This window comes from Sceloporus occidentalis, unplaced genomic scaffold (assembly GCF_023333645.1).
Source record: "Sceloporus occidentalis isolate IW3139 unplaced genomic scaffold, rSceOcc1.0.p SCAF_8, whole genome shotgun sequence".
Classification (NCBI taxonomy): domain Eukaryota; kingdom Metazoa; phylum Chordata; class Lepidosauria; order Squamata; family Phrynosomatidae; genus Sceloporus; species Sceloporus occidentalis.
The window spans coordinates 19,651,194-19,679,065 of NW_028316988.1; the positions used below are offsets into that span (position 1 = coordinate 19,651,194).

Consider the following 27,872-nt stretch of genomic DNA (forward strand, 5'->3'; position numbering starts at 1 on the left):
TGTCCAATGACAGCCTCTGAAGCCCCTTCCCTGCCGCTCTCCATTATCCCTCTTAGGTCTGAAATGTGGTCCCTATTCTACAACCGACTTTAAACCTCCCTCCTCCCAAGCTGTCAATCAGGGCATGACGAAGAGTTTCTCTCGCTCATGATTGGCTGCAGGGCGAGGCGAAGGCCCGCCCACCGAGCAAGGCGTGTGAGGAAAGCCGGCATCCTATTGGTCGCAGGGCGGGGCAAACTGCTCAGCCAGTCCCAGCCGTTGCTAGGCGACGCGACGGAGCTCCTCGGGAGGGACGGGGCGTGACGTCACTTCCTGGTGCGCTTCCCTAAACACTCCCCACTTCCGGTTGGCCTTTGGTGAGGCATGTGAAACACTCTTTCGTGGGAGTTATCTCTGTCTGGTAAGAGGCTTTTCTAGGCTCCCAGGAGGTCAAAGTTACTTCTCAGGGGGTGGGTTTCCTATCCCAGAATCCCCCAGTGTGCCAGCTGAGTGGGGGATTCTGGGAGTTGTAGTCCAAGCAGTAACTTCTCCCCAGCTTTGCTAGGAAGGAAGCCCACTCACCTGCCCCTGTCTCTGAGCCAGAGGTTGGGAAATGCAGGCGTTTTGCATATATAAGTTCCCCCTTGGAGCCTTTAGGTCCCATGATCCCACAGTGGCAAGGCATTCTGGGATTGTTGCAGTCCCAACAGTTAGATTCCTAAGTGCCCTCCCCCTCCTGGGTATTTGGAATATGGTTGTGTCTTTGTACATGTGTGTATGTATATATATATATATATATATATATGGGGATTCTGGTTGTTGTAGTCCAAAAATGCCCCCCTCGGGGTACTTGGTATTTATGTGTGTAAAGGATTCTGGTTGTTATAGTCCCAAAATCCAAGGTTCCCAAATGCCCCTCCTGGGTACATGGTGTCTGTGTATATCTGTATGTCTTTGGGGGATTCTGGTTATTGTAGTCCAAAAATGCCCCCCTTTGGGGTACTTGGTAATTGTGTGCGCATGGCAGTGCGCATATGTAAAGGATTCTGCTGGTGACAGTCCATGGATGTGGATAGATTCCCCCATTGGTTGTGACGTTTTCTGTGTCTTCTCCAATGGTAGATGTGTCAGCGATGGACCTAGACGCCGAGCGAGAGACACTCTGTCGGGGAATAGAAGAGCTGGAGAGGAGCCTGGGACGCACCGTTCCCGACACTTACATTGAAGTCTCCATTTCGAGCCAAGAGTCAGGCTCTGAGAGCGAAGGTGCAAACCTTTATGTGCATATTGGGGTTTAGATACTGCTCCGTCTTTCAGCATCCTGTGGCTGTCACAACTGTATTGAAAGAAGCAGACAGACAGCTAAAACGTACCCAAAACCCCTACAGATATACAAACAATCTTTCAAAAACTCCACCACATTTAAATAAGTTGATACACTCCTTCAGTTTTCCCTTCCTTTCTTCGTTCATCTTCCTTTTCCCTTCATTCTCCTCTCCTTCTCCCTCTTTTTTCCCCTTTTCCCTTTCCTGTCACATCAGTCTCCTTATACTTCCTCCTCTAAACTCTTACTCCAACTTCTTCTCCTCCTCCTTAACAACCTTCTCTTTGTTTCCTGCATCCTTTCAACATAAGCTTACCTTCTTCTTCATACTTTACCTTCATATATCCTTCTTGCCAGAGAATACGAACAAAACGAGTGAGAACAATGAAAGGGAAACATAGAGCAAACATTTTCATTCGTTCGACTTGACTTCCGGATATTGTTTCCTTAAAAAACTATTCTGTCGCCTCCCTGTACATTTCCATTCCTTTTCTCTTCAATTACATTACCTTTCTTACTTACCTTTTAATGTTTTAAATGTATATTTGTCTTTGGTTCTAAATGAGGGTGGATTCTCACCCAGTTCCACCCCCTTCCAGGCATGGAACAAAATAGCGTATTTACCTGTGACAGCTTCTGAAATGGTTGCTTTTTCTGTTTCTAATCTGGGTCATGTTTTCTTCCCTCAGATGACCTCGAAGAGGATTCAGATACCCAAGTTGACATGGCAAGTAATATGTCAATCTTTGCTTTGGAGACTGGGGAGGAACAGAATTTGATGACGAACCTTTTTGTTTAAACACATAATCTCTGTGTGGGTGAATGAAAGGCATTTGATCCTTCTCTGTGCTGATCTTATGTCTTGTTTCTATCTGATAATTTGTAGGTTCTCAGTCTTCATTTGGGACCAAATTTGTGTATCTTGGCCTTAAAACTAGTTGTTGGTCCCAACTAGAATAGGTCAGTGGAATCAGTTCCATTTTTGTAAGTGTTGACTTCCATGCAGCAAGTCTCCTCTAGCTGGATTTGGATTTAGGCCTGGATTTTCCACACAAATTCATACATTACACTTCATCTTTCCAAAGAGCGCAGAGTAGAATAGCAGAACCATGGCTTGGCTTCTTAGATTGCATGACAAGAGGATGTTATGTATTACTTTTTTGTACTTTTGGTATATGTGGCACCTGGCAGAGTAACCAGGGAATATTCAGGCTTGGTTTGTTCTAGGACCCATTTGTCTTTTTGTCTGTCCATGGTATCCTCAGCACTCTTTTCCAGCATGACATCTCAAATGAGTATTTCCTTTTTGTTGGCTTTCTTCACTGTCCAGTTCTCTATGCCACTGCTGTCTTTGACTGAATTTACTAGTTCATAAACTTCACTTTCCGCCCTCAGAGGTCTACTTAACTGTCTTATTTTCTCTTGGATTAGGAGGTGGATCCAAATGGACTGATAGATACAGATGAGGAAAGTGAGGATGAAGTTAGCATCAACCTCCCTCAGACTCCAGAGACCTGCCTGCAAATGAACCTGGTTTATCAGGAAATCATTCAGGAGAAGATTGAGGAAGTCAACCTGTTGCTTGCTCAAAACAAAGCACAGCAGGTGAGTCAAACTCCTGGTGTTTCAAGAATGTTCTGGGATGGTTTTTTGTGGGTTTGTTGGGCTATGTGGCCATGTTCTATAAGGGCTTATTCCTGACATTTTGCCAGCACAGATGCTGGCGAAACGTCAGGAATAAACTCTTCTAGAACATGGCCACATAGCCTGAAAATCCCACAAAAAGCTATGGATGCTGGCCATGAAAGCCTTCGACTTCACAGTGTTCTGGAATGTTTATGTTGTACTCTTTGCGGTTTGCCGGTTTTGTACCAGTTTAGTTATTGTACCTCTGGACACATCTGTAATTTTGACAAAATGTCAAAAGCACTTTCTCAACAGGCACTGTCACATAGTAGCTGCCATGTTGGTTTATTTAGCCCCTCACAAATCACTCTTTTCACAACAAGGCAAACTAGTGATTCTGAGACAAGTAACTTGCATAAGGACATCCATGCAGACTGTAGTGTCTTGAGCCCCAGAACACAAAACCTCTCATGTGGAGTCTTGCTTTTGCTTTAACAGAAAATAGTGTTTAAAGGCACCAGATCTTACTTGATCTTAGAAGCTAAGCAGTATCAGCCCTGGTTTGTATTTAGAGATCTCCAATGAATGCCAGGTGCTGTGTTTAATAGACAAAATCACCTCTGAGTCTTCTTTGCCCAAGAAAACTCTACAAAATTCATAAGGTCTCCATAACTTGAAGGCACATATACACACACAGTATCATACATTACACTGAAAGGCATGTAAGTAGTCCCATACTTTCAGACAAAGACAGAGTAATCTGAAGCACAGAATCCCTGTTTTGAACTTTTCTCTCTGCTCTGTTTGTGTCTCTGAGCACTTTCTGCCACATTTATGCTATCTCATGAATCTGTCTGTAATCTTGTCTTGACATATAGCTAAATCAGTATCCTTCTGGCATTTTGAGTCAGCTCCATGTGGCTAATTTCTCCTTTTTCTTTTTCTTTTCTGCATGCAGGAAAAACTCACCTGGAAGCTTGCTGGGACAAAAGTAACCAAGTCAGGAGATGGCAAATCCTTGCCAGCAAATATGTATCTTGGCCATTTTAGGAAGCCATACTTTAAGGACAAAACATCAGGGATAGTAAGTATTAAGCTGCCCATTTGCCTGCCTTGCCTACTGCTCTGCCTTCCACAGTTTCCCTTCCCTATGTAGTTCACATGTTGTGTGTCAAAATTGAACAATTCAAGCAGGATATTGCTGATACGTCTCTTATTCAGGATTAGGCATGGCCCTAAAAGGGTATGTCCATGTTGCATTTGGAACTTCTCTTTCTCCCCATCTTGGGAAGCCTATATGTTCATGACTGTCTGGGTATAGCTCCAAGTGTGTTTTCCAACCCAAGGGCCAAATTCAGTTTCCACCTAGTTTGGGGAGGTTTGTCCCCCTCTGGGGAACATTTATTTCAGTCAGCCACCCCTAAACTTGAGTGACCAGTTGGGAGAGATATGGCAGCTAAATATGCTGTCTGAATTTAAATGAAGATTAAAGAGCCATCTCTTCCAACAGGCCTACCAGTCAGTTTTAAACTATGAATTTTAAATTAGGATATTAATTTAATCTATATTATACCCCACCTTGAGCCTTGGGCAGAGCTGAGCAAGGAATAAAATGTATGATACTTATTAGTATTATTATTGTTAGTCTTTTTGGAATGCAAGAACTACCTTGTATAAAAGCTAAGAAACCATCAAATGGAGAAGAAAGTATCACTGGCTGAAGAAGTCCAAGAAGGCCAGATTGGTATCAATGCTTTCCTTTGACCCCCCCCCCCCCAAAAAAAAAGCAGACATGTTAAAAGCCATTAGCAGAGGTAGCCTCACAGTAGAGAGGGATTAAAAACACAGGTGGAATTGAATTGTGATATCTGTTGGTTTCTTCCCTTCCCAGGGCCCTCCTGCCAACAACGACACCCGGGAAAAAGCAAAGCAAGGCATCAAGTCTTTTGAGGAGTTGATCACTATAAAATGTAAGGGGATCTGGAGTGGAAACATTCAGATACTTGGCTTTCGTCTATGAGGTTTGGCTTGGTTAGATACACAGACATCCAGGCTCCATCCTTTATTACATATACTTCTTAATCAGGGCCCAAGAGGAAATGGACCTTGCTGGGGTTGTGCCCATCATGAAATAGCCTTGGATTGACAGGGTCTTGCAATCCTCAACATTGTTCTTCTTTCCCAGGGAAAAGCCGAGAGAAGCAGCTGCTGCACGATTCGTTGGTGAGTGACCGTTTGCAGCGTTTGCTTCAACCAAAGCTATTGAGGTAAGTACACTATCCCCCCTAAATATGCTGAAGGAATAGAGCAGAAGTCTCCTCTACTAGAAGCAAATGCTCTTTTTCCCCCCTTACTATAATTTTCTCTGGATCCAGCTGTTGCTTCTGAAGTGAGCTCTGCAGCAAGGTTTTAAGATGTCAATAACTTTTCTATGTTTTCTAACTTGAGTCCCAGTGTGTTCTTTCCATCCCTGTCAAATACATATGGAATATTTATTTATTTGGTGGTGGCAGTGTTTGTCTCTAATTGTTCTGGAAATGTTTCTCAACAGTCTTAGCTGTCTGAGTGAAAAACAGGCAAAATCCAAGGATGAAATGGAAAAGCAGATCTTGGAAAAGCAGATTCAAGAAAAAGAACATGAAATAAATGATATCAAGTGAGAAAGTTTGTTCTTTTCTCTTAAGCATCTTTCTATCCTTCGTCTGTGTTTTTTCAAAAAGCAGGTTGGATGGAAGTATCAGGGAAATGCTAGTCTATATCCCTAGGGCCAGTTGTGGTCTTTTGGCCTAGTTTTAGAAGCACTCTGCTAGTGTTTAGATCAAAGGTGGGTAATGGTGGGAGACTGAGGAGACATATTAACCTCCTCAGAAGGCTACACATCCCCTCCACCCCACCGGCAACCTTCCTCAAAAGAAATACTTTCTCAAGATACATGCACACTGCCATTGGGGACAATGGGACTTGAGGCTCCATGGGTTTTTGGCCTCTGCGGGGGAGTCTGGAACAGATCCCCTGTAGATACTGATCTTTCATTGTATTGCTGTTTCGTGGATTTGGTTTCATCTCATAAGAAAAGTCTGTCCTTACTCAGAAGATACTGGGAAAGGGAGAAAGGGAGAAGTGCGTGTGGCAGGGAGCATGGGGATGGAATGGAAAAAGAGAATGAAAGAGAAAAGGCAAGGGTCATAAATGGGAGGCTGCATGCCCACCATTGGCATATGGACCTTCCCAGAAGGTTGAAACCCATTCCTGATTTAAAACTATCCCTCTGTCAAAATGGCATAAAAGCATCATTATACAGCATACTTTGAAGAAGCCATTTTTAATTGCTTTTTTTGGGTGCCTCTGCACTGTAGAAATAATGCAGTTTGGCACCACTTTAACTGTCATGACTCCATCCTACAGAATCCTGGGATCTGTAGTTTTGTGAGGCACTAGCCCTCTGGCAGAGAAGTTAAAGACCTTATAAAACTATAACTCTCAGGATTCCACAGGATGGAGCTATAGCAAAGTGGCCTCAAACTGCATTGTTCCCACAGTGTAAATGTACCTTTTATGCCATTTTATTTGACAACATAATGCAGTCCTCCTGCATCATGTGTGAAGACTGCGGGTCGGGAGATGCATTCAAAGAACAGCACTCCAAAGGGCAGCGCAGCTCTCCCTGAGTCAGAGGGGCTGGTGGTTTTAATATTTTCCTCTTTAAAAGCAATTTTGTCTCCCCTGCCTCTAGCTTGCTACCTGAAGAGACTTTGCTGGCGAACAGATACGAGAAGCATGACTGGGACAAGATTGCCAATATCAATGTGAGTAATTGGATGCCTCTGCATGGTTACTTTGTCTGAGGTCTTAGATGAAGCTGGTGGAACCTCAGTTTCCACCAGTATACTTATGCAGAAACCTGAGAGGAAGGGCAGAAATAGCTGGTCCAGTGATGGGAGCTTTCCCAGTGTGCCCTCATGGCAAGTCAGTGGCCTTCCACGGGAGAAGAGCTGTACCCTTTCCCACACATCCAAGCGTAACAATTGTGTAAGGGTTTTTCAAAGAATTAGTTATGTCAGTCCATTATGCCATAAAAAGAGAAAGAGGCAAAGGAATCTACCGCATCTTTAAGCCTGAATTATTCATTTCGGCTTTCAGTTCATTTCTTCATATGCATTGCTGGAGTGATATTAAATGCCACAGGTATTTTAACTGTATAACACTGGTGGGAAGGTGGAATAGCATATATAGGTTAAGTCTCTCTTATCTGGCATTCCAAAATCTGAAATCTTGCAAAAGCCAAAACTACTTTTATGGGGGCTGAGACAGTGACACCTTTGATTTCTAATGGCTCAGTATACACCAACTTTCTTCCATAAACAAAATTATTTAAAATATTGTATAAAATAAACTTCAGAAGGTGTATATGAAACGTAAATGATGTTTTGTGTTTAGATTCCATCATTATGATGTGTATCATTATGTACTTTATATGTAAATATAGGTATTCCAAAATTCAAAAGAATCTGAAATCCAAAACATCTCTGGTCCCAAGTATTTCAGATAAGGGAGACTCAGTCTGTAATGGAGAGATGCAAACTGTAACCTTTCAAAGAATTGTGTAAGACAATACAGGTAAAGAGGTACTGGATACCTTCCTGTGCAGTGTCAGAAAAAGTAGTCATGCTGGTTATTGTGAGTTGTATTCCTTTGTGGAAGAATGGTGGGGATCTAAACAGAATGAATAAGTAAAGTCATTTCTGTGCTTTCTTTAGTTTGAAGGAACTCGCAGTGCAACCGAACTGAGAAAGTATTGGCAGGATTCAGAACACCCCAACATCAACAAGAAGGAATGGAGTGTAAAGGAAATAGAGAAGCTGAAGGAGATTGCTACTAGACACAATTACCTGGACTGGGGAGCAATTGCTCAGGAATTGGGGGTAAGGTCTTAAGGCAGGCTGTTTAGCAATGTTTGAACACAACCCCACAAAAGACATGGCCAGTGGGTTTCAAGTTATGTGTCATCTTGTAGGAATATTGCCTCTTATAAAAAGAAAGCTCATGTTTGTGATTGCAGAAGGAGCTTTAAACATAGAGATCTGTGTATACTATAAAGTTTAGGATCGGCAGCTTACAACCTTTTATTCAGGCGTTTCACTGATTTTAATCATACAGCAAAATATTGTTGTGTGTTTTTGTGTTTTTAGATGCTTTGTAGTTTTGTATTTTGTGTTTTTAAGCAGGACTGACATTTAATTTGTTCTTAATCTTTTGTACAGTATGTTTTTTAACTAAACTGTTGTTTCAAATTTGCTAAGCCCCCTTGGGTCCCTTGGCAGAAGAAAGACTGGATATAGACTGAAAAAATGATGGTGTGTGTGTGCGCATGCATGTGTATATACATGTGCCTTCAAGTTGCTTGCCAACTGGGCAACCCTATGAATTTCCTAAGGTTTTCCTAGGTAAAGAATACTCAGAGGTTGTTTGCAAATTCCTTCTTCTAAAATAACCATACTTCACCTTAATTTCTCTAATGAATACAACAACATTTTTACACGCCTAAAACATTCAAGTCATCACAACAATGTTTTGCTTTGTTTCCTCTCAGACACAGCGCACTGCCTTTCAATGCCTACAGAAGTTCCAGGCTTACAACAAAGACTTGAAGAGGAGTGAGTGGACTTCAGAAGAGGACCAAATGCTCTTGCATCTCGTACAGGAAATGAGAGTTGGGGAGCACATTCCATACCGGAAAAGTAAGCCTTCCCATCTATCACAGTATTCCCCATCAGGGTCAGGGAGCCTAAGCCTGAAACTTCAATTCTTGGATTGCCAATCTCAGGGGTTCCCCAAAAAGCCATGCCCCTTTTCCCCTGTGAAACCTTTGGTGTTTCCCAGGTTTTGTATAGGCTTTCCTTCCATTCTAAAAGAGTCAAACGTCTCTCCTAAGGCTTAGTTACTGGCATCAAGGGATATAAGCTATAATGTAGTGGTAATTAAGTTGTTTGAGCAAGTATGGCACAGTGGCTTGAATGTTGGACTACAACCCTGGAGACCAGTTTTCAATTCCCCTGTTGGCTATGAAACCCACTGGGTGAACTTGGGCAAGTCATGTGCTCTCAGCCTCAAGGGAAGGCAATGGCAAACCTCCCCTGAGAAGGAATCACACTACATGGGTTGTGCCCATCACCACCCAGAGAGAGGAAGGATGGTAATGGTTACAGACTTATTCACTAGTGCAAAGATGGGCAAAAATGAAGCCCTCCTGAAGTTGTTGGACTGCAGCTCTTACTATGGGGAAAAAAATTTTTGGACTATGTAGCCTGTTGGTCTGATTCAGTAGGGCTGCCTTGTGCTCAAGGTTAACCTCGGTTGATATTTGGAAATAGAGGCCCCAAACAAAAAGTTGTTGCTTGAGTCCTGGGTTAAAACTTGCTTGGGCAAGGTACATAGAAAGAATAAAGTTGCAGGCATATCTGTGATGCCTGGAAGTGTGATTACAGTAAAGTTCTACTTAACCAAAACCTCTGCACACCCACAGTTGCTTACTACATGGAGGGAAGGAACTCGGCCCAGCTGATTTATAGATGGACAAGGCGAGTGGATCCCAATCTGAAGCATGGAGCCTGGACCGCAAAGGAAGATGCTGTAAGAGCTTGTTCCCTATTGCTTGAGAAAATTCTTAGGGGAGGGTTTTTTTAAGATTGAATCTCCTTAGCATTGCCTTCTTAGTATAGACACACATATCTAGAGTGTGTGTAACAGCCAAACTTTTTGCTTCCCTTTTCTGGCATGCCTTGCTCCATTAAGTCCCCACTATGGGTGCCAGAGCCCCAGTCAAAATGGTCACAGCATGTCAACTTGTATGTTGCTGCCTGCTGTTCTTAACAAGAGAATAGCATAGGGCCAGGTCTCTGGCAGCCTTTGGGTGCAAAAGGTGGGTGGAACAGGAAAACCCCAATGTGGCAGGTTCTGAGGTGGTTTGGTCTACCTGATGATGGCCTGACCCTGCATGCAGAGTTAATGCTATGCTGAGCCCCTGATTTACAGTAAAGCACTTGAAGCCACTGCACAGCCAATCCATGTTTCATGGCAAACAAGTGGGATTGGAACAGCATCTGGCTACCTGCCCATAGACAATAAGCAGACAATGATTATAGCAGCCCTGAGATTCCCTGAAGACCCCAACCGATCTCAGTGCTGATATCATCAATTCATGTCTGGCAAGAGAGGAAGGTAGCCAGACACTTTTCCAATCATATCTACTTGCCGCAAAGCATGGAATAGCTATGCAAAGCAACTTTGGGGCTTTATAGTAACTTTTTTGGAGGGGGCTTTGGGCGTTGTAGAAGGAGGAACTAACTAACCCATGCAGTGCCCGAAAAAAGACATCCACATGCATATGGGAACGTGTGTGTCTGATCCTAACTGTGTTCTGGCCATTGTCTTTTGCCTTGATGCTTCACTTCCCTTGCCATAAATTTGTTAAAAGAGTGGAGGAGAACTGCTTCGTTTTGTCTCAGTGGTGACAGCATGTTGATATCCAAACTGTGCTTCTGTTTCTTTCTCCCAGTTGCTCCTGAAGGCAGTTGCTAAATACGGTGAGCGGGATTGGTATAAAATCCGGATGGAGGTACCTGGCAGAAATGACTCACAGTGCCGATACAGGTCAGTCTCATTCTAGACTCTTCCCTGTTGGTAGTCAGCAGCTTTCCGGCTTATGCCCACGCTGTCCAGGTCAGATCCATGGGCCTAGGTCTCTGCGGTGGGAGGGGGTCATCTTCCTTTTATATTATATGATCTAACTTTGCAAAATCATATACAATAAAATACCATAATAACAGCCGTTTTTATTTACACGGCACGTTGTGACTTCATGGAACATGCTACCTAAATTAATGAAGCAAAAAGATTATTTCAGTTAACGTTCTGCAACGTCACTACACTGTTTTGAGCACATTTGGTGTCTGGGCTGGACTGTTAAAACCAGTACTAATAAAATAGGATAAAGGATTAGAATTAGTGTCTATTAAGCAGCAATTTAGTAGAAAGTAACCTCCAGGTTAAGAGGAAGCAGTTGAGTTTTATTACTTGCTGACAAACATCCAGTGTTGGGGACAAGAGAGTCCTATATGAGTATTAACTAGTGCTGACCCTGCTTAGCTTCAAAGATCAGATTGGATCTGGTGCCTTTAAGGTATTTATGTCTCTGCTTACTATCTGTTGTTTTAAAAGGCCTGGGGGATGGCTGGAAACATGGTGAAAATACTTCCCAGACTCGGTAGAGGGCATGTGGGGGAAATACATACATTCATACACACACACACAATTATTTGGTGAAGTATTATGTGTGTAGCCGGGTGGCTCTCCAAGCCTCCCACAGTTGCCCACCCCTGTTCTAGAGGACACACGGGCCACAAAAACAACCTGGGGGTATACATGTTGCATTTCACCCACCCCAGTTTTAGGAAATTCAGCACATACTAATAATCTCTTTGTTACCTTCCTCTCACACCTTCTGATTTTGCAGGTATTTGCATGCACTGCACAACAATATTAAGAAAGGCAAATGGAGTGAGGAAGAAAAAAGGAAGCTGGTTGTACTCACGGAAAAATATGGTGTGGGTAAGGTAGCTTCCTTCTGGAGACGGAAGTGGGATGGGGGCAGGAAGGAAACGTTGCTTCTTGGTCGTCTGAGACTTCTCCCCTTCTTTGAAGCAGGGGTCTTTCCTGTTCTATCCCTTCTTTACTATATGTGTGGTTTGGCTTAGTTCATCTCACTTTTCTCTTGTAGTTTTGAGTTTTTTACTCTTTTAGTATTGCTTTGGTAACTGGAAAGTTTTGAGTTTGCTGTTCCGTAGTCCATATCACAGTCTAGTAATGAAAAAATAACTAAGTAGGTGGTGTTATCTGATTGCTGTTGTTATTACATATATATTGCATGTCCATAATTGTAATGGCTGGAAATTACACATTCACTGGTCTATATTCACAATCTCTACATATTAAATGGAGTAAGGAATATATAGAAATCTTGAAGGTTCCCCAGTCTTGACTTATCAGACAGTAGCATCACTATTTAACTACAGAACTGAGGTAGTTACACTAGTTGGGTAGCTGATCTAGAATCCTAGTCAATGTTTTCTCCCCACATTTTTATTGTAAGCTAAGCTGTTTTGTGAGGAATTGCCCTAAAACAAAGGATAGAAACTGAGTTAATGAATAGAAACTACATAATCCTAATTCTGGGTGTTACGATTAGAACTATAGGCAGCATTTCTAAGATTACACCTGAGCTATAAGCACAAATTGTGGTACAGAGACATTCATGGTTTCATTTCCCCTGAAATAAATATAATTACTAAATAATAATTTATTATAATAGAGACAAAGGCAAATAATGGGGGGGGGGGGGAGGTAAAGGCAAATACCCTCTGGATACATCTTGCCAAGTAAACCCAGCGATAGGTTCCCCTTAGGATTGCCATAAATTGAAAACAACTTGAAAGCATACAACAGTAAAAACTACCTTTAAGTTTCATTTGTTGGAGAAAGAAAGGATAGAAATAGAATTAATATGATTGTTTGAACTGAGGAAGGCTGGCTGTAGGCCTAAAGGCCAGCCCCATATAAACGGTATTGTACCCATATAATTGTGCCCATAACAAGGGGATGGGTAACTGGTTGGCTGGAAGAACAGCTCACTTAACAGCTGCAAACACATATGCCAAGCATTTGGCATGTCATATAAGGGCCACATGTAAAAATGAAGTTAGCAATGACTTTCTGAGCTGTCCAGCACTAAAACTATCCAAAACAGTTTCATAGAAAATGTATTGATTAAATAAGGCTTTCTCTCTTTAGGCCGCTGGGCAAAAATAGCTTCTGAGTTACCCCATCGCACAGCGTCTCAGTGTCTCAGCAAGTGGAGAGTTCTACTGGGGTATCCGGTGAGTTCAGTTCTTTGTTGTACCTCATATTCTTTCTTTGTAGGATTCTTAAGTACAGCAGTGAGAGCCAGCATGGTGTAGTGGTTTGAACATTGGACTAGTACTCTAAGAAACTAAGAATCCCTGCTCAGCCGTGGAAACCCACTGGGTGACCTTGGCCAAGTCGCACTCTCTCAGCCTCAGAGGAAGGCAAAGGCAGAACCCTCTCTGAACAAATCTTGCCAAGAAACTTCTGTGATTAGCCTTAGAGTTGCCATAAGTTGAAAATGACTTTGAAGGCACAACAGCAGAACATAGCAGAGGTGAGGATTAGGCTGTTGGTCAGAGCTGACTATACTGGCCTACGAGGACCAGTGATCTGACTCTGTAGTGGGCAGCTTTCTGTGTCCACATTTTTCCTGTATTGTTTAATGATGTTGCATCCAGTTGATCATTTTTAAAAGCAACAGCTATAGCTGTTATATCTGTCTCTGAAATTAAATTATGAATATATTTTGTTTATTAGTTGGAAGAGCCAGTGAAACCCCATTGAACAAGCAGCTGTTCTTACTAGATGATCTGTGACAGAACAGTGTTAACTGTATTTAACGCATTACTAATTTTTAGCTGTTTTAATACTTAGACATTTTATTGTGTACCGTATGTTTTTGTACAGCATAGCCTAAATACCCTAAAGCAGTGATGTCCAAACTCTGGCCTTCTCAGATGTTTTGGACTTCAGATCCCAGCATCCCAGACCATTGGCCAAGATGGCTGAGGTTCTGGGATCTGAAGTCCAAAACATCTAGAAGACCAGCGTTTGGACATCACTGCCCTAAAGGCACCAGATGTCATCTGATCTTGGAAGTTAAGCAAGGTTGGCCTTTGTTAGTACTTGGATGAGAGTCCGCCATCGAATGCTATGTGTTGTAGGCTATATTTTAGAGGAAGGTATGGGCAAATCCACCTCAAATATTATTTGCCAAAGAAAACAATATCAAAAATTCATGGGGTCACCATATATTGACAAGTGACATGAAGGCACATAAACATACATACTTTCTCTCAAATGTGTTTTTTAATTGGAGGATTGTATGATCTATTAATTGCAAATAAAGACATTTGAGACATTGATATCTTGTTTTTAAAGAGAAAACGGAAAAAGAAACCAGAGAACAGGCTTCGCTGGAAGCAGAAACGTGTCCGAAGAAGGAGCTCCACCCCTTCAGAGTCTAGCAGCGAATATTCAGATCTGGATTTGGAAGAGGATAGTACAGAGAAGAACAAGAGCAAGAAGTGCAAAAAGAGCGTGACCTGGCATCGGCGAGTGCCAAGTATCGACCTCTGGGTCCCCACAAGAAAGGATGTGTCAGAAACGAGAGGAGAAGCGCTAGCATCTGTCACTTTGCTTTCAAAAGGATTCGATGTGAACAGAAAACGGAGACCAGTCCGCGGTGCTCTTCTTGAGCAAGAGCAGCAAGCTGCAGATGGTCTCACTAATGAAGATTCCAGAAATTTGCCGTCATCCCAGAATAAAGAGAAGGAGGATTCAGCAGAGAAGAGCAACCAAGTACGTACTTTTTAAAAAAGAGAGAGCGTGCTTTAGCTGTCTGACATAGGTTCCTGGACCTTTAGATATCAGTAGGTAGGCCTGTTTCTTCGAGTGCTCTGGAGCAATATAAGTAGACAGTTCCTTCCGCCTGTGATCCTATATAGAATCTGAACCCGGACTCTACATGAGCTGTTTACTTACTGCAGGGTTTTTTGACAAATTACCTTTTCTTTTCTTGCAAGCTTTTAGTGGGCAGGAATTGACCCCTGACAGTGTTTGTGGACAGGTCCACTTACTGTAAAAAGCATATTATCATTACTATCAATATTATTGCAGTATATCATTATGTTTTATTTATATAGTGCCATAAGACTTGGTCTCCTTGGTGCACCTGAGGAAGTAAACCAAGGCCTGATACAGACAGGCCAAAATAAAGCTGCTTTGAGTCACTTTGGAGGTATGGTGTTTCAATGATACATGCGTCCTAAGAGTCCCAAAGCGGCACCAAAGCCACGCTGTGCAGCTTTGGTGCAGCTTCCAGACTCTTAGGATGCATGCATCATTGAAACACCATACCTCCAAAGTGACCTGAAGCAGCTTTATTTTGGCCTGTCTGTATAGGGCCCAAGTCTCCAAAAGTTTATGCTACAATATATTGTCTCAAAAGGTGCTGCGAGATCCCTTTGCATAGTGACATTCCAGATTAACACAGCTATGTCTCTGAATTCTACAAACATACACACACAGAGGGAAAGATATAGGAGAAGGATGGAGTAATACAAATCTAAAACTATGCAATACAATTGTAAAACAAGTTACCCAGACAGAAATACAGTACAATAAATATAAAGCAAAGTGACAAATAAATATAACCAAAATATACAAGAAGCAATATTGAACTTCAAAAATTTGAAAAGGAACATCATTACATTCATTTAAAAAGTGCCAAGACACAAACTTGCTATTCATATTCTATACTACCGAAAGATTGTGTGTTGCAACTTCATCCTTCATCAACTCACTGGTGTTGGCAGAGATTAGGGCATGCCTTGTTATTTCTACTTCATGCTAGCTACCATAAAAATTCTAATCAGAGGTTATTTTCTATATTAGCATTGTTACTTGGCTCAGATATCAAGACAAATCACAATTCTCTTGTGATGCTTTCTTCCTTGAAATTTCGCAGCTATGAGCGGGTCTCTTTACACCTCATAGCAATGTCTTCCCCAACTATAGGTTGGGTACCCTTAATCTGAAATGCTTGGTACCAGAAAGGTTTTGGATTTTTTTTTAATTTTGGATTACCTGTATTTGCACTACATAGCACACAATACACAACTCAAGTAGAGTTGTACATACTGTATTTGCAAGACTGCACAGAGACGTAAGGCTGGGGAGAGACGAAGCTGGAGAGAGACTGAGGATCTGTGAGAATCCAAGTGTAGTGCTTGGCACGAAATCCACACCGCCCACCATTTCACAGATCCTTGCATCTTGTTTGTTTGCTGCTTGTTTTGTTTATGCAAGATGAGTCTGGAGAGAACAGCCACTACCTCAAATCCAGAAGCAGAAGGTGATGAAAAGGTTTAGATTTTGGAGGGTTTTTTTTATTTCCGGATTAGGGATGCTCAACCTATACCTGATATTCAGTTTCTCAACCAGTCACCATTTCATAGACTTAATGTACAAACCTAAACATTTGCATAGAACTGGAATATCACCCGTTTCTCTGTTCTTTCAGCCTTATTTTTCCTGATGTTCTTTTCTTCTTCTATGCAGAATGCCAAAAGCACAAAGGATTCTTGGAGGGTTTCCTTGGCTTACGTGAAAAGAGTGTTGACAAGAAATAATTACGAACAACAGAGAAGAAATGTAAGTTTCTTTGGGGGAAATACAGAACAGGTTCATTAACATAAGGCAATATTCCAGAGACGGACGGATATTGTGTGATAGATATTTTGCCACCTTGCCACAATTTTGAAACTCACCAATCCATATGGCATTGTCTATAGGCGTTCATGTTGGCTTTGAGAGAATGGGAAAAAAATCTTGGCAATGAGTGTGTTTGAAAGATTTTTTAAATGGATTTCACTGAGACTTGTTCAGCTGGGTGGTTCAATTGTATGTGTCTGTGTAAGTTTACCTAGTTGAGAAGTCTTGATGGAGTGATGGGAGTCATGGAAGGCTGATTTTTCTCCCCACTGGCTTCTGTGTGAAACTCATTCAGGAATCTTGCAGCACCTTTGAGACAAACTGTGGAAGAAGTTGTAGCATGAGCTTTCGTAGACTTCGTCTATTGCATCTGAGGAAGTAGACCAAGTCTACAAAAGCTCATGCTACAACTCCTTTCACACAGTTAGTCTCAAAGGTGCTGCAGGATCCCTATGCGCTCTGATATTCCAGACTCGCACAGCTCTGCCTCTGAATTCTTCCTTCAGGAATGTGAAAGTCCCTTTTCACAGAAACAGGTGACATGATTAAACTCCCCTTTTATTTCTTATTAGCGAGAAATGAGAAGAAAGAAGCGTTTTGCCTCTGCTTTTCAAGGGCTATCATCCGTCTCAGCAGACAGCAGAGCATACAAAGGCTATGGACAGAAGGATGGGATATGGAGGACAAGTCTCACCCGGAGGCTGATGATGGCTGTGACTCCTTGGGCAGGCAGCATGGTGCAGAACTGGGCCCTTCGAGTCAAGAGAGAGGCTTCAGCCAAGACAAAAGGTACCTGACATTCATCTGCTTTTTAGTGGGTTGATAAAGCTGTTCTGCTCCTTCTCTATGTGTTGCTTCCAGACTTTGGAACTCCTTCCTTAGAGAGGCCAGGATGAGAGGCCCCAGCCTTGCTCTCTTTCCATCAACAAGTCGTAACATTTTGATGCTGTCTGGTTTTTGGAAACTGAGGTGGGGTTTTAATGCTGTATGGTGCTGTTTTTAAGGTCTGTATATAGTCTTTTGTTTCATGAATAAAATTATTCAAAATATTGTATAGAATTACCTTCAGGCTACATGTAGAAGGTGTACAGTGCTACCTCGGGTTACGAAATTAATTCGTTCCGCGGCGCCGTTCGTAACCCGATAAATTTCGCAACCCGAAAAGGCGCTGGAAAGCCGCTAGCCGCGCTTCCAATTTGAATTTTGCGCCGAAATTAATTTCGTAACCCGAAAAATCTTTCGTAACCCGGAACAGTTTTTTTAAATCTAACTTTTTCGTAACCCGGAAATTTCGTAACGCGGTCAATTCGTATCCCGGGGTACCACTGTATATGAAACATAAATAAATTGAACATAAATGAAGATATCCCATTAAATATATATTTGCAAATACAGGTATTCCAAAATCCTCAATAATCCAAAATCAACAATACTTTTTGTCCCAAGAATTTCAGACATGGGAGATTCAACCTGTCCAAAAATTGCTTTGGTGAAACATTTTTGTTTCTGTCTCCATAGTCTCCCTTCATTTTTCTCCACAGCGGAATTTATCTTCAAGCACCTGCAATCTGCCAGCCTTACAAGCACTCCCTTGTTCACATTGTTCATTCAGGTGGGTATTGAATGTTTCTTATAGTTCTGCCACTGTATTTTCTTCCTCCCCCAACCAAAGACTGCATACTCTGAAATACATTCACCTGGCAACAGTTGTTGCCATGCTGACCTATGCAGTCTTGGTCTTTGTTAGGCATATACCAAGGCTTTTATCCATTAATTTAGAGCCATAAAGCTGGGGTCTGAATACAGTGAACCCTTGATATCCACTGGGGTTTGGTTCCAGGACCCGCCGTGGATAACAAAATCTGTGGATACTCAAGTCCCATTAAAGACAATGACATAGTAAATTGGTATCCCTTACATAAAATTACAAAATCAAGATTTGCTTTTTAGAATTTATATATTTATTTGAATATTTTCAAGCTGTGGATATGGAGGACTGCTTGTAAATCTGCCTGGTGATTCATCTGGCCCCGGACCTTGCACAGGACCAGTGGTTCCCCAAACATCTGTTCTAAATGTTCCCCAGAGGGTGGTTTAACTGAGGTGCCAGCAGTTAGTTCCTGCTTCTAGCCATGTTTGCTGTGCATGCCCTTCAAATGGCACAGAAAAGATGTGGCTGAGAAATTTCAGGTTTTGACAAGTGAGTAGCTCTTATGCATTGCTGTTTTTGAAGCATGCCCTTCTCATGCTGCGGGTTCTTTGAGGATTAACACATCACACTTGCCCCAGCAGCTCCTTCGGGTTGATGTTGACGGCTGCATGAAAGTCATCCAGAGGAGGACGTCCCGGCAGTCAGAACTCCTGAAGTCTGTTGTGAATGTGCAAAGGACTGATAAGGTACAGACTCTTTCTGTTGGCATCACTGGTGAAGGGGTTGACACCACTGCTCCTTAAATGTCTGCCTTCTGGCAGAAATGAACTCTAACATTCACCTGCCTCCCTTTAAAAGCCTGAAGCTTAGTGGAAGAGATGACATGAGTGAGGCAAGGCTCAGAGGACAGAGAAAGGAGAGGCCTAAGTGGTAGTGGGGTTTGTTAATTTTACTCTTTTAAATTTTCTTTAAAAACGTAACACCTTACCAGATTTTCACTTTAACTATGTGAAACTATGCACATATACATTTAGGCCATGCATATGATAATGTAATTTAATTGTATAATTTTAATTTTGCTAGTTGATTATGTCCACATTCGCTGAGGTTAGGGGTGCAGGACTCTCATGAAAGTGGAAGAAATGCAAATAAAAAAGCACTATTTTTTTACCTGAGGGAACACCTCTCTTGAAATCTCTAGGTCCTCCAGCACAGCTCTGTGGTCAACATCTGCCATTTGACCGTGGAACTGTGCTAAAGTATCTACAGATGCCTAGAGAAGTGTTCTCTCTAGTTTCTTCAGTGTGACTTCTTGCAGAGGTTGACCATAGAATCACGCTGGAGGACCTAGAGATTCTTAGAACATATTAATTAAATCTGTGAATGATCAAATTTGCAAAAATCAAATCTTTAAATGTGGGGTGCACTGGGAGGTCGACTGTATATTCAGTGATATACGGGAATTATGATTTATGAGTAACATTAATACTAAAAGCATTACTGAGGATTCTGTATGGTGTGCTGGAGTGGAGACGCCATGAGTTGCTGCACCAGGTGACGCCACCCGTAATGACGCCACTGACTTCTTCATTAACCATTGTTCAAATTCTGCAGTGGTACTAGAACTTGGAAAAACTACTGCAGTTTCTGCTCAAAAACACACAACAGTTTAGTGAATATTGAGCAGTAGCTGCTGATAATTATTCCTCAGCAAAAACCCAAGCCTTGCTCTTTTCAGAGCTGACAGGCATGGAGCAATTTCAGATGGCCTGGATCAAATCTGTTTGCCAGCCCACCTGAGTTTAAAAAACCTTTTATTTCTGTTTTGTAGGCCTCTTCCTCAAAGGATCCCAAAGGTACCTACCCTTTTCTACTTTGTGGCTTAAAAAGTAATCTGTCTGAATAAGTTTTTAACCCAGCAAAACCACATGTGTCTTGGGACAAGTGAGGGGAGGGGGTGACCCACTTTCTATCTTGCTTTCTAGACATGCCAGCCTTGCTTTGGGCTTGCCTGGTCCTGCAGTTTCTACTCAGACACCAGCAGTCTAGTGGCTATTGAGTGATAGTTTATAATACTTCCCTCTAATGGCTGACTTAGAAATGAAGGGGTGGCTGTTGTTTTTCAAACAGCACAAATATCAGAAGACTTTTAGATCTTGACATTTGGGATTTCTGCTGGCCACTACTGCAGATCTCTGGATGTCTTCTGGTTGTTAGCTGTAACTTCTGTGTCCTATTTTGTCTCCACCCAGCCCAGCACGACCTCCAGGTGGCCAATCCACCTCCTGGCAAGAAACTCATCCCTCTGAAAGCCAAGAATGGCCCTGTTCCAGATGGTTCTCGCTGGGAGGCAGTGCCCTATCAACTAGCTTCAAAGCCCAAAACCGTCTCTGAGCTCCTGCAGGAGAAGAGACTGAAGGAGTCCAAGGCAAAGAAAGCCGAGCAGAACAGGCTCCTCATGACACCTCAGCTGCTTCTGTCCTCCCCAATGATAATCCAGCCACAAAGAGCCCCCACTACCCAAACGGCAAGTGGACCTCAGCAGATCATTTTGCCAGCTCCTGTAAAAACCCAGAGGATGCTGTTGCCATTGTCCACTCCCTGTGGAACTCCACTTCCATCAACAATGGAAAGCAATTTGGCTTCCCTGCCAGAGACTGCAAGGGGGTTACAGGAAACAGTATTGACAAGGAATGGGATGGGAGAGGGTCCCCTTGGGAACAGAAGTAAGAGTTGCAATACAGGGAGTGTTTTGCCCAGGGCATCTCCAGGGCTCCCCAGGGCTGCCTGTTCATTGCCAGTGCCAACCCCAGCACCTCTTCAGGTGTCCACAGCAGAGCTTCCCATGCTCACTGCCTCCCAGAACTCTAGCACCGTGAACTCAGGCATGAAGAAGGTACCCTGTTTTGCTGCCCAGGGACCTCCTGGTTCTTTGAACAACCCAGGCAGTGTTGTGCCCACCTTGGTGACTACCCAGCCTAGTGTAATTCCCAAACAAATCCTACCCATCACATGGGTGTTGACCCCACAAGGCCTTGTTCCCATGACTGTTGTTAATCTTCCCAGCCAGGGAAATTCACCCGCCAGCTGCTCTACCCCAGCTCCAAATCTAGGCCAAGCTGCAGGGACATCATTTGCCAATGTTTCAACTGTGAACGTGGTCCCAGTTGTGTCTGGTCTGAACTCACCACAACCCGGACCACTGTTGCAAAGCGTCACCTCTTCTAGCAGCCCACAAAACAAAGGGGTTTCTCAGCAAATGGATTTGACCCTTTGTCCTTCTCCACTTCCTCTTGCAAGAGAGTCACAGAGCAGCCCTTCCACTGCTTGTTCTTTGGTTCACCTCTTGTCTACCACCCCTTCTTTGAGCAGCACCCAGCCAGGGATCCCCAGGGCTGCTTCTGTGGCTCCTCAGAATCAAATGTTGGGAAAGCCTCTGTGTCCTGCCCCTCCTAACAGTGTCAAGAGTGCCCCTAACCCAGTGGATCAGTCCAACCACACCTGTCCTGCGGTCCCTCCACTGCAGGAGAAGATCTCCCCTGACTATAGCCTCCTTTCCCTTGAAGACGTGTCAGCGGTGAAAGAATGGTTGAAAGGAGGGTCTTCTAGGAGGTTACCCACATCAGAAGCCCACTTGCCTTATCTGCCTCCTTTTCTGTGTAGCCTAAAAACACTGTCAGCCCTGCTGCTCAATAAAGAAGCCCTGGAGCGTAGTGCCGCATCTCTTGTGACTCCTGAAGGACAGCAGAAGTCTGTCCAGCCAGACTTGGATGCACTAAGGACAATGGTACAGCAAAAGCTCTGGGACAACCCTGCCTACCGGCTCCTGAAAGGCAGGTTTTTGGCCATGTTCACCTTCCCATCTGCCCTTGCTGTATTGCCTCCTCTCAAGGTAACGACAACGCTGTCTGACAGGACATGGTGGGAAATATGTCATGGGGAAGACGAGAGACCATCATCGGAGGAGGAAGAAGATAGCATGCTTGGGAGAAGGGCTACTGATCCTCGTGAAGAGCAGGAGGAAAATCCTCCAGAGCTAGAGGTAGAATATTAACTCCAATTCTTCCAGGTTTCAGATGAGATTGAATGTAAGGAGGAGAGGCACCTGTACTGCAGGTGGCGAAGTCCAGCAATCTCTTTCTAATCGTTGCCTTTGACCACCAGATTTTGAATCCCAGCTCGGCCATGTAAACCCACTGGGTGACCATGGGCAAGTTACACTCTCTCAGCCTCAGAGTAAGGCAAAGGCAAAAGCCCCTCTGAATAAATCTTGCCAAGAAAACCTGGTGATAAGTTCACCTTAGGGTTGCTATAAGTCAGGAACGACTTGAATGCATATAACCATAAAGTGACTTTAAACTTTTTCTGGCCCTAAAATGACTGGGGGGACTAAAACATGGCAAAAATGTTCCCTACACATGTGTGTGTGCTGTGGGAGAAATATAGCCCTTTAAAGTCTTTTAGGGGGCTCATGCGTTCCCCCCCCCAGCCCAGTGATTCCCAAACTCTGGTCCTCCAGTTGTTTTCGACTACAGTTCCCAGAAGCCACAGCCATCTTTGCCAATAGTCTGGGATTCTGGGAATCCACTTGGAAGGCCAGAGTTGGGAATCTAGCCTCTCACAGTTTTCCCCCTCTGCTGAAGTGCTTTAAGTACTCCTTTGCTTCTTATCCTCTAACAGTTTTTAAGCTTTGTGTTGGAAAGCAAGCATGCTGTAAATATAGCTGATTTCTTCCTTCCAGGAAAGATGTGGGGCTCTTTAAGACAAAAAGGGAGAGAAGCTGTTTCAGCCTGAGGATCGAATACAGTGTTAGGACTTTATCACACGGGGAAAATTGGGGGTTTAAACGGCAATTATCCTGTGAAAAGTGCAATCGCAGTTAACATTTTCACACGATAAAGTGCCATTATTCCAGGAATAAACAGGCAATAAATTGCAGCAAATCATGGGGAAATCCCATGAATGGTTTGTTGCTGTTTATTCCCAGGATAATGGTTCTTTAATCACAATGCGTGTGAAAATCTTAATTGCAATTGCACAATTTTTGCTGTTTAAACCCCCGATTTTCCCCGTGTGATAAAGTCCTTGGAGTCAAAAGTGTCATCAGATTTTAGCTTAAAGGTCATCTTGCCTGTAACTGAGCCATAGGAGAGGCATTCCACTCTTTAAGGATGAGGAAAACCCATAGAAGATTGGGAAAATACTAAATGATGGTGTTATAGATACCACCACAACAAGAAAAGAGGGTTTTTTTAATAAATTCAAGATGCCACCAAACATTACAAAAGACAAAATTGAAAGGCATTTCAGGTGTGTAAATATGGCTTGCAAATAATTGCTTGTGTGGAATCAATAGGGGAGATTTTCTATTTCTGGGGTTCAGCCCTGTTTATCAGGTTTTGTATGAACACATTCACTGTCATCTGAAGAAGACCTCAGAATTCAAACAGATTTCATCAGGAAGTCCCTTATGAATATTTGTTGTTACCAATAAGTGTCTTTAAATGAACATTGTTAATTGTGATTATTGTTTTGGGCTCTTGTGACATTGTTTTTTTGATATCACTGTTGTTATTTGTTGACCCCTTTTGTTACTCCGATTCTGAGATTAATTTGTATTTATTATTATTATCCCTGTTACTTGTATATTGGTTTCCTGCTTCCATCATCATTTTGACTGTACAATATTTATGCACCTGCAATCCCTTTTATCGCTCTACCTGTTCAACCTATATGCAGAGCATATTATAAGAAAAGAAAAAGGAGGAGTGAAAATATGAGGAAGGAATATCAGCAATCTGAGATATGCAGATGGCACCATAATACTGGCAGAAAACTTTCCAGAGCTGGAACTAAGAAAGATCAAGGAAGAAAGTGCAAAAGCAGGCCTATCGTTGAATATAAAGAAAACAAAATAATGACCATGGAGAATCTAGACAAATTCAACCTAGACAGTGAAGAAATAGAAATATTAAAAGAGTTTTCATACCTGGGATCAAACATTAATAGAAACGGGGACTGCAGCCAGAAGGAGATTAATAATAGGGAGGGCGGCTATGCAAGAACTAGAAAAGATCCTAAAATGCAAATATATACAACTGAGCACAAAAGTTAGAATCCTACAACCCATTGTATTCCCTGTTACCATGAATGGATGTGAGAGCTAGACAGTTAAGAAACAAGATAGGAAGAAAATCGATGCGTTTGAGATGAGAAGAAGAGTGCTGAGAATAGCTTGGACAGCCACAAAGATAAATAGAGTAGCTGTTCCCAATTCACAAGGGATCTGTTCCACACACCAACATCCCGCAAAAATGGCGACTTGCAAATATTCAAGTCTATTGAAAATAATGGTGTGTGTGCAGCCATTTTGTTCCCCCTCGCTTGTCCCTCCTGCAAAGAGCGAGACTGCGGACTCCAAGTCCGCAAAAAGGGAGGGACAACTGTAAATGGATCCTTGAACAAATGAATCCAGAAATCGCCCTGGAAGGCAAGATGACAGAACTGAGGCTGTCGTATCTCTGACACATCATGAGAAGGGAGGACTCGCTGGAGAAAACACTGATGCTAGGAAAGGTGGAAGGAAGTAGAAAGAGAGGAAGGTTGCATGCTAAATGGATGGACTCTATGAAGGAAGCCATGGATAGGAATGAGCAGGAACTAAGCAGAGCAGTGGAGGACAGAAGGTCTTGGAGATGTCTCATCCACAGGGTCACCATGCGTTGAGATAGACTCAGAGGCAGTTAACAACAATAGCATCCCTTTTGCTTTGATTTTTGGCACCTAACCCAAAAGTGCAAGCAACTTTTCATATTTGGCAGAACATTATAAAAGTATAAGAGGGGAGAATCAAACACATTCATGTGTTCCTACAGTGTGCCGACCAAATTCCAGCTCTGGATTGCCAAGTGACTCTTCCATGTCCTCAGTAAGCCAATGGTTGCATTTCAGAGTATCTCACCCTGTGGTTTTCCTCTCTACAGGAGCCCAACGCAGACAGCGTGGACTCAGAACAGCTAGGCACATCCAGGATTCGAAGGAGTTCACGTCTCCGGAAAAAGCGAAGGCAGCTGTGAAAAGAACGTAAGAGGAGCCCTGCAGGATCAGACTACAGGACTCTCTAGTCTACCTTTCCTGTGGCCAGTTGGTTGCCTATAGAAAGCATGCGTGTAATTATACAAACATACCTCAGTTAGCAGAGCCTAAGACAGCAACACTCCTTCGTTCAGACGCTTTCAGTCTCAAACAGTGTATAAACAGTAGAGATCAGCCCATTTGAGATGTGGTGCTAGAGGACTGTGGATACTGGTTTAAAAGGCCAGTAAATGGGTCTTGGAGCAAATCAGACCTGAACTCTCCCTAAAAGCTAGGATGACTAAACTAAAGTGAGATTGTCGTACTTTGGCTATATCGTGAGAAGAAAAGTCTAGAATAGGCAATGATACTTGGTAAAGTGGAGGGCAATAGGAAAAGAGGAAGATCACATTCCAAATGGATAGATTCACTCAGAGAACGCATAGCCAAGAATCTGCAAGAGCTGAGCATTGAGGAGAGAATGACTTGGAGAGCTTATCCATAGTATGGTCACCATGGATTGAAGTCTGACTTGAGGGCAGTTAACAACACCACTTACCAGCTCCACAGCATGTTAAAAAGCATAGATCTATAGATTTGGGCATCAAAATGGAAATTGTTTTTTAAAATAGTAAAAAGTAATGCCCAAAAACACATCTCCTTCATTAACCGAAGTGCACCTGTATTTTTCAACTGGGTTCATCTGCAGCATCTAGAGAAAGCCATCCTGCCTCTGATACTGGAGCAAACATATCCATCAAGATTAGTAGTTGACTTATCTCCCTGACAAGTGATAGACTTATCAAACTACTAAGTCTGCTTATAAACTTTGTAGTTTGCAAAGGGATCTTGCAGCACGTTAGAGACTAATTGAGAGAAAGAAGTTGACAGCATAAGCTTTTGAGGATTTAAGTCTACTTCATCAGATGCATGAAATGCCTAGAAACAGACCTTTATAGCTATGTATGAGCAGGTTGTGTGTTGGAATAGCAATTGAAATGTGAAACTTTGGGTGTGATGGTGAGGTGACAAGTTCAGTTTTAAGGGGACAAAGGCAGGAGGAAGGTTGTTGCCTAAAGCCAAGGTGAGTTGATACCTATATGGATGGTGGAGGAGGGAGTTCTTGGAATGTAGTGTGATGCTGGCTGAGAACCAGAAAGGAGACGTGATAAAATGGAAAAGAGAGTCCTCATGAGATGGGAGTATTAACTAGTGTTATTAATACATGTGTTGTGCCAGAAAACCATTGTCTCCTAACAGTTGATAGACTTTTCTCCATGTATTTGCCCACTTCCCTTTCAAAGCCACCCAGTTGGCAGCTACCATTACAGCACGTTTCAGTGTTGTGACAATAATAACTCTTGAATTTAGGTGGGATTTTATCCTGTTTGGGTGAGTTTTCTCACTTGAATCCAGAAAACCATGAACTGAATATGTGAGTCAAAAAGGGCAGACACAACGTTTCTTTCAAAGAAAGTCTGGAAAATCAGTGTGCAAAGGGATCTTGCAGCACCTTTGAGACTAACTGAAAGATAGAAGTTGGTAGCATGAGCTTTCATAGACTTGAGCCTAGTTCCCATTAAGTTTCTTTATCTGTGGTACCTTGAGAGTATGCGCTCTCCTCCATTTTGTGCTGCATTCATGATTTTACAATCAATAATGACTTTTGTGTTTTCTGTGTTATTGCAGGCTTCCTTCAGATTTCGGCTGCCGCACCTAAATGTGGGACCTTTCTGCAATTTTGCCCTGACTATGGCAGAGACGTAAGCTTTGCTGATGAGAATGACCATAAAGAAAAGGAAGAGAGAAGAGTTATAAATACTGACCTCCTTTGTGGTGCTCCTTGGAGGAGGAAGGCTATTTCTTTTCTCTCCTTTTCTTTCCCTTTCCTTCCTTTTTTGCAAAACGGCCACATTGTGTGTTTCCTTTTGGTTCTCGTTTTGCACAGATAGACACAGAGGAAAGCAGGTGAGGGCGAAGAAATGAATTGTATAAAATGTTTGTAAAATAACTGTATAAGATGAGTATGTACATGTAACATGATGTGCTATTTGTATATTAGAGCTGTTTGGTACAGAACTTCAACTATTAGCACAGGGTTGTTTCTCTGCCTCTCTCTCTCTCTCTTATTAACTAAGTTTTTAGTTCACAAAGTTCTTTTCATGTAAGTGATCACATTTTAGGAACAGACCGGTGAGAAATGAAGTGATGGCTTTTAAACTGTAATCTCTGCTTGCCTAAAAGGCAGGGGACCACAAGTCGGAATAAAATTTAATTTTATTACATCTGCAAAACAAGTCCTCTAGTTTTTCATATTACTATGCTAATTTTCTTTAAGGGTGTGTGACGCACTTTCACCTAAAAGGGTTATTTAGTTCCTTCCCCGGGTGTCTTAAAATCTACCTTTTGGAGTCCAGTTCCCCAGTTATCCCATAACATTTGTCCTTTGCCATTTTTGGCTGGCTGCTGAAACAGAGAAAGCAATGACATAATAGTATGTGGCTGTATCTGGCTTGCTCTAAATGAAATGAGTGAGCCACAACATCCTGGGGTGGGAGGATATGTAAAGAGAATTTGTGTCTGTTTAATTAGAGAGCCATTGGCGTGTTACAGACGCGCCGAAGGGGCATACTAGGGTTAGGAAGGAGTGCGTTAGGGTTGAGAAGAGGCGTCCCTTCCGGACACCCCTCAACCCTAATACGGACCGAGTCCATACACAATGGCGGCACACGGGGGCCACCATTTTGACGTTGTGGACGCATAGCATCCGGACGTCACGCAGTGGAAGTGACACTGCAAGTGCGCGACTAGCACCTCGTGTTG

At 42.7% G+C, this 27,872-nt stretch overlaps 1 protein-coding gene across 2 annotated transcripts; it reads left to right on the forward strand.

The window, feature by feature from the left end:
* The first annotated feature begins 320 nt into the window (after positions 1 to 320).
* LOC149308123 (snRNA-activating protein complex subunit 4-like) lies at positions 321 to 27,346 on the forward strand. 2 transcript variants are annotated; one of them, XM_089535124.1, is made up of 24 exons: positions 321 to 400; positions 1,102 to 1,245; positions 1,993 to 2,030; positions 2,735 to 2,908; positions 3,888 to 4,013; positions 4,821 to 4,899; positions 5,115 to 5,196; positions 5,481 to 5,585; positions 6,663 to 6,735; positions 7,687 to 7,851; positions 8,520 to 8,667; positions 9,453 to 9,559; positions 10,485 to 10,579; positions 11,442 to 11,536; positions 12,776 to 12,861; positions 13,991 to 14,410; positions 16,172 to 16,264; positions 16,897 to 17,113; positions 17,866 to 17,936; positions 18,617 to 18,721; positions 19,807 to 19,831; positions 20,228 to 22,017; positions 24,959 to 25,058; positions 26,739 to 26,827. In XM_089535124.1, the coding sequence occupies exons 2-23, from the start codon at positions 1,113 to 1,115 to the stop codon at positions 25,049 to 25,051; spliced, it is 4,320 nt and encodes a 1,439-aa protein (XP_089391250.1). In that variant the 5' UTR covers positions 321 to 400; positions 1,102 to 1,112; the 3' UTR covers positions 25,052 to 25,058; positions 26,739 to 26,827. The 2 variants fall into 2 exon arrangements, with proteins under 2 accessions (XP_089391250.1, XP_089391251.1); XM_089535125.1 differs by lacking the exon at positions 24,959 to 25,058 and having other exon boundaries at positions 26,739 to 27,346.
* The last annotated feature ends 526 nt before the right edge of the window (positions 27,347 to 27,872 follow it).

Bases quoted from the DNA above. Each gene is read 5' to 3' on its own strand.
- LOC149308123 (XM_089535124.1), top strand. From the start codon at position 1,113: ATGGACCTAGACGCCGAGCGAGAGACACTCTGTCGGGGAATAGAAGAG. The intron at 6,736-7,686 runs GTGAGTAATTGG...TGCTTTCTTTAG, and splicing joins ACAAGATTGCCAATATCAAT to TTTGAAGGAACTCGCAGTGC. The intron at 16,265-16,896 runs GTAAGTTTCTTT...ATTTCTTATTAG, and splicing joins ACGAACAACAGAGAAGAAAT to CGAGAAATGAGAAGAAAGAA.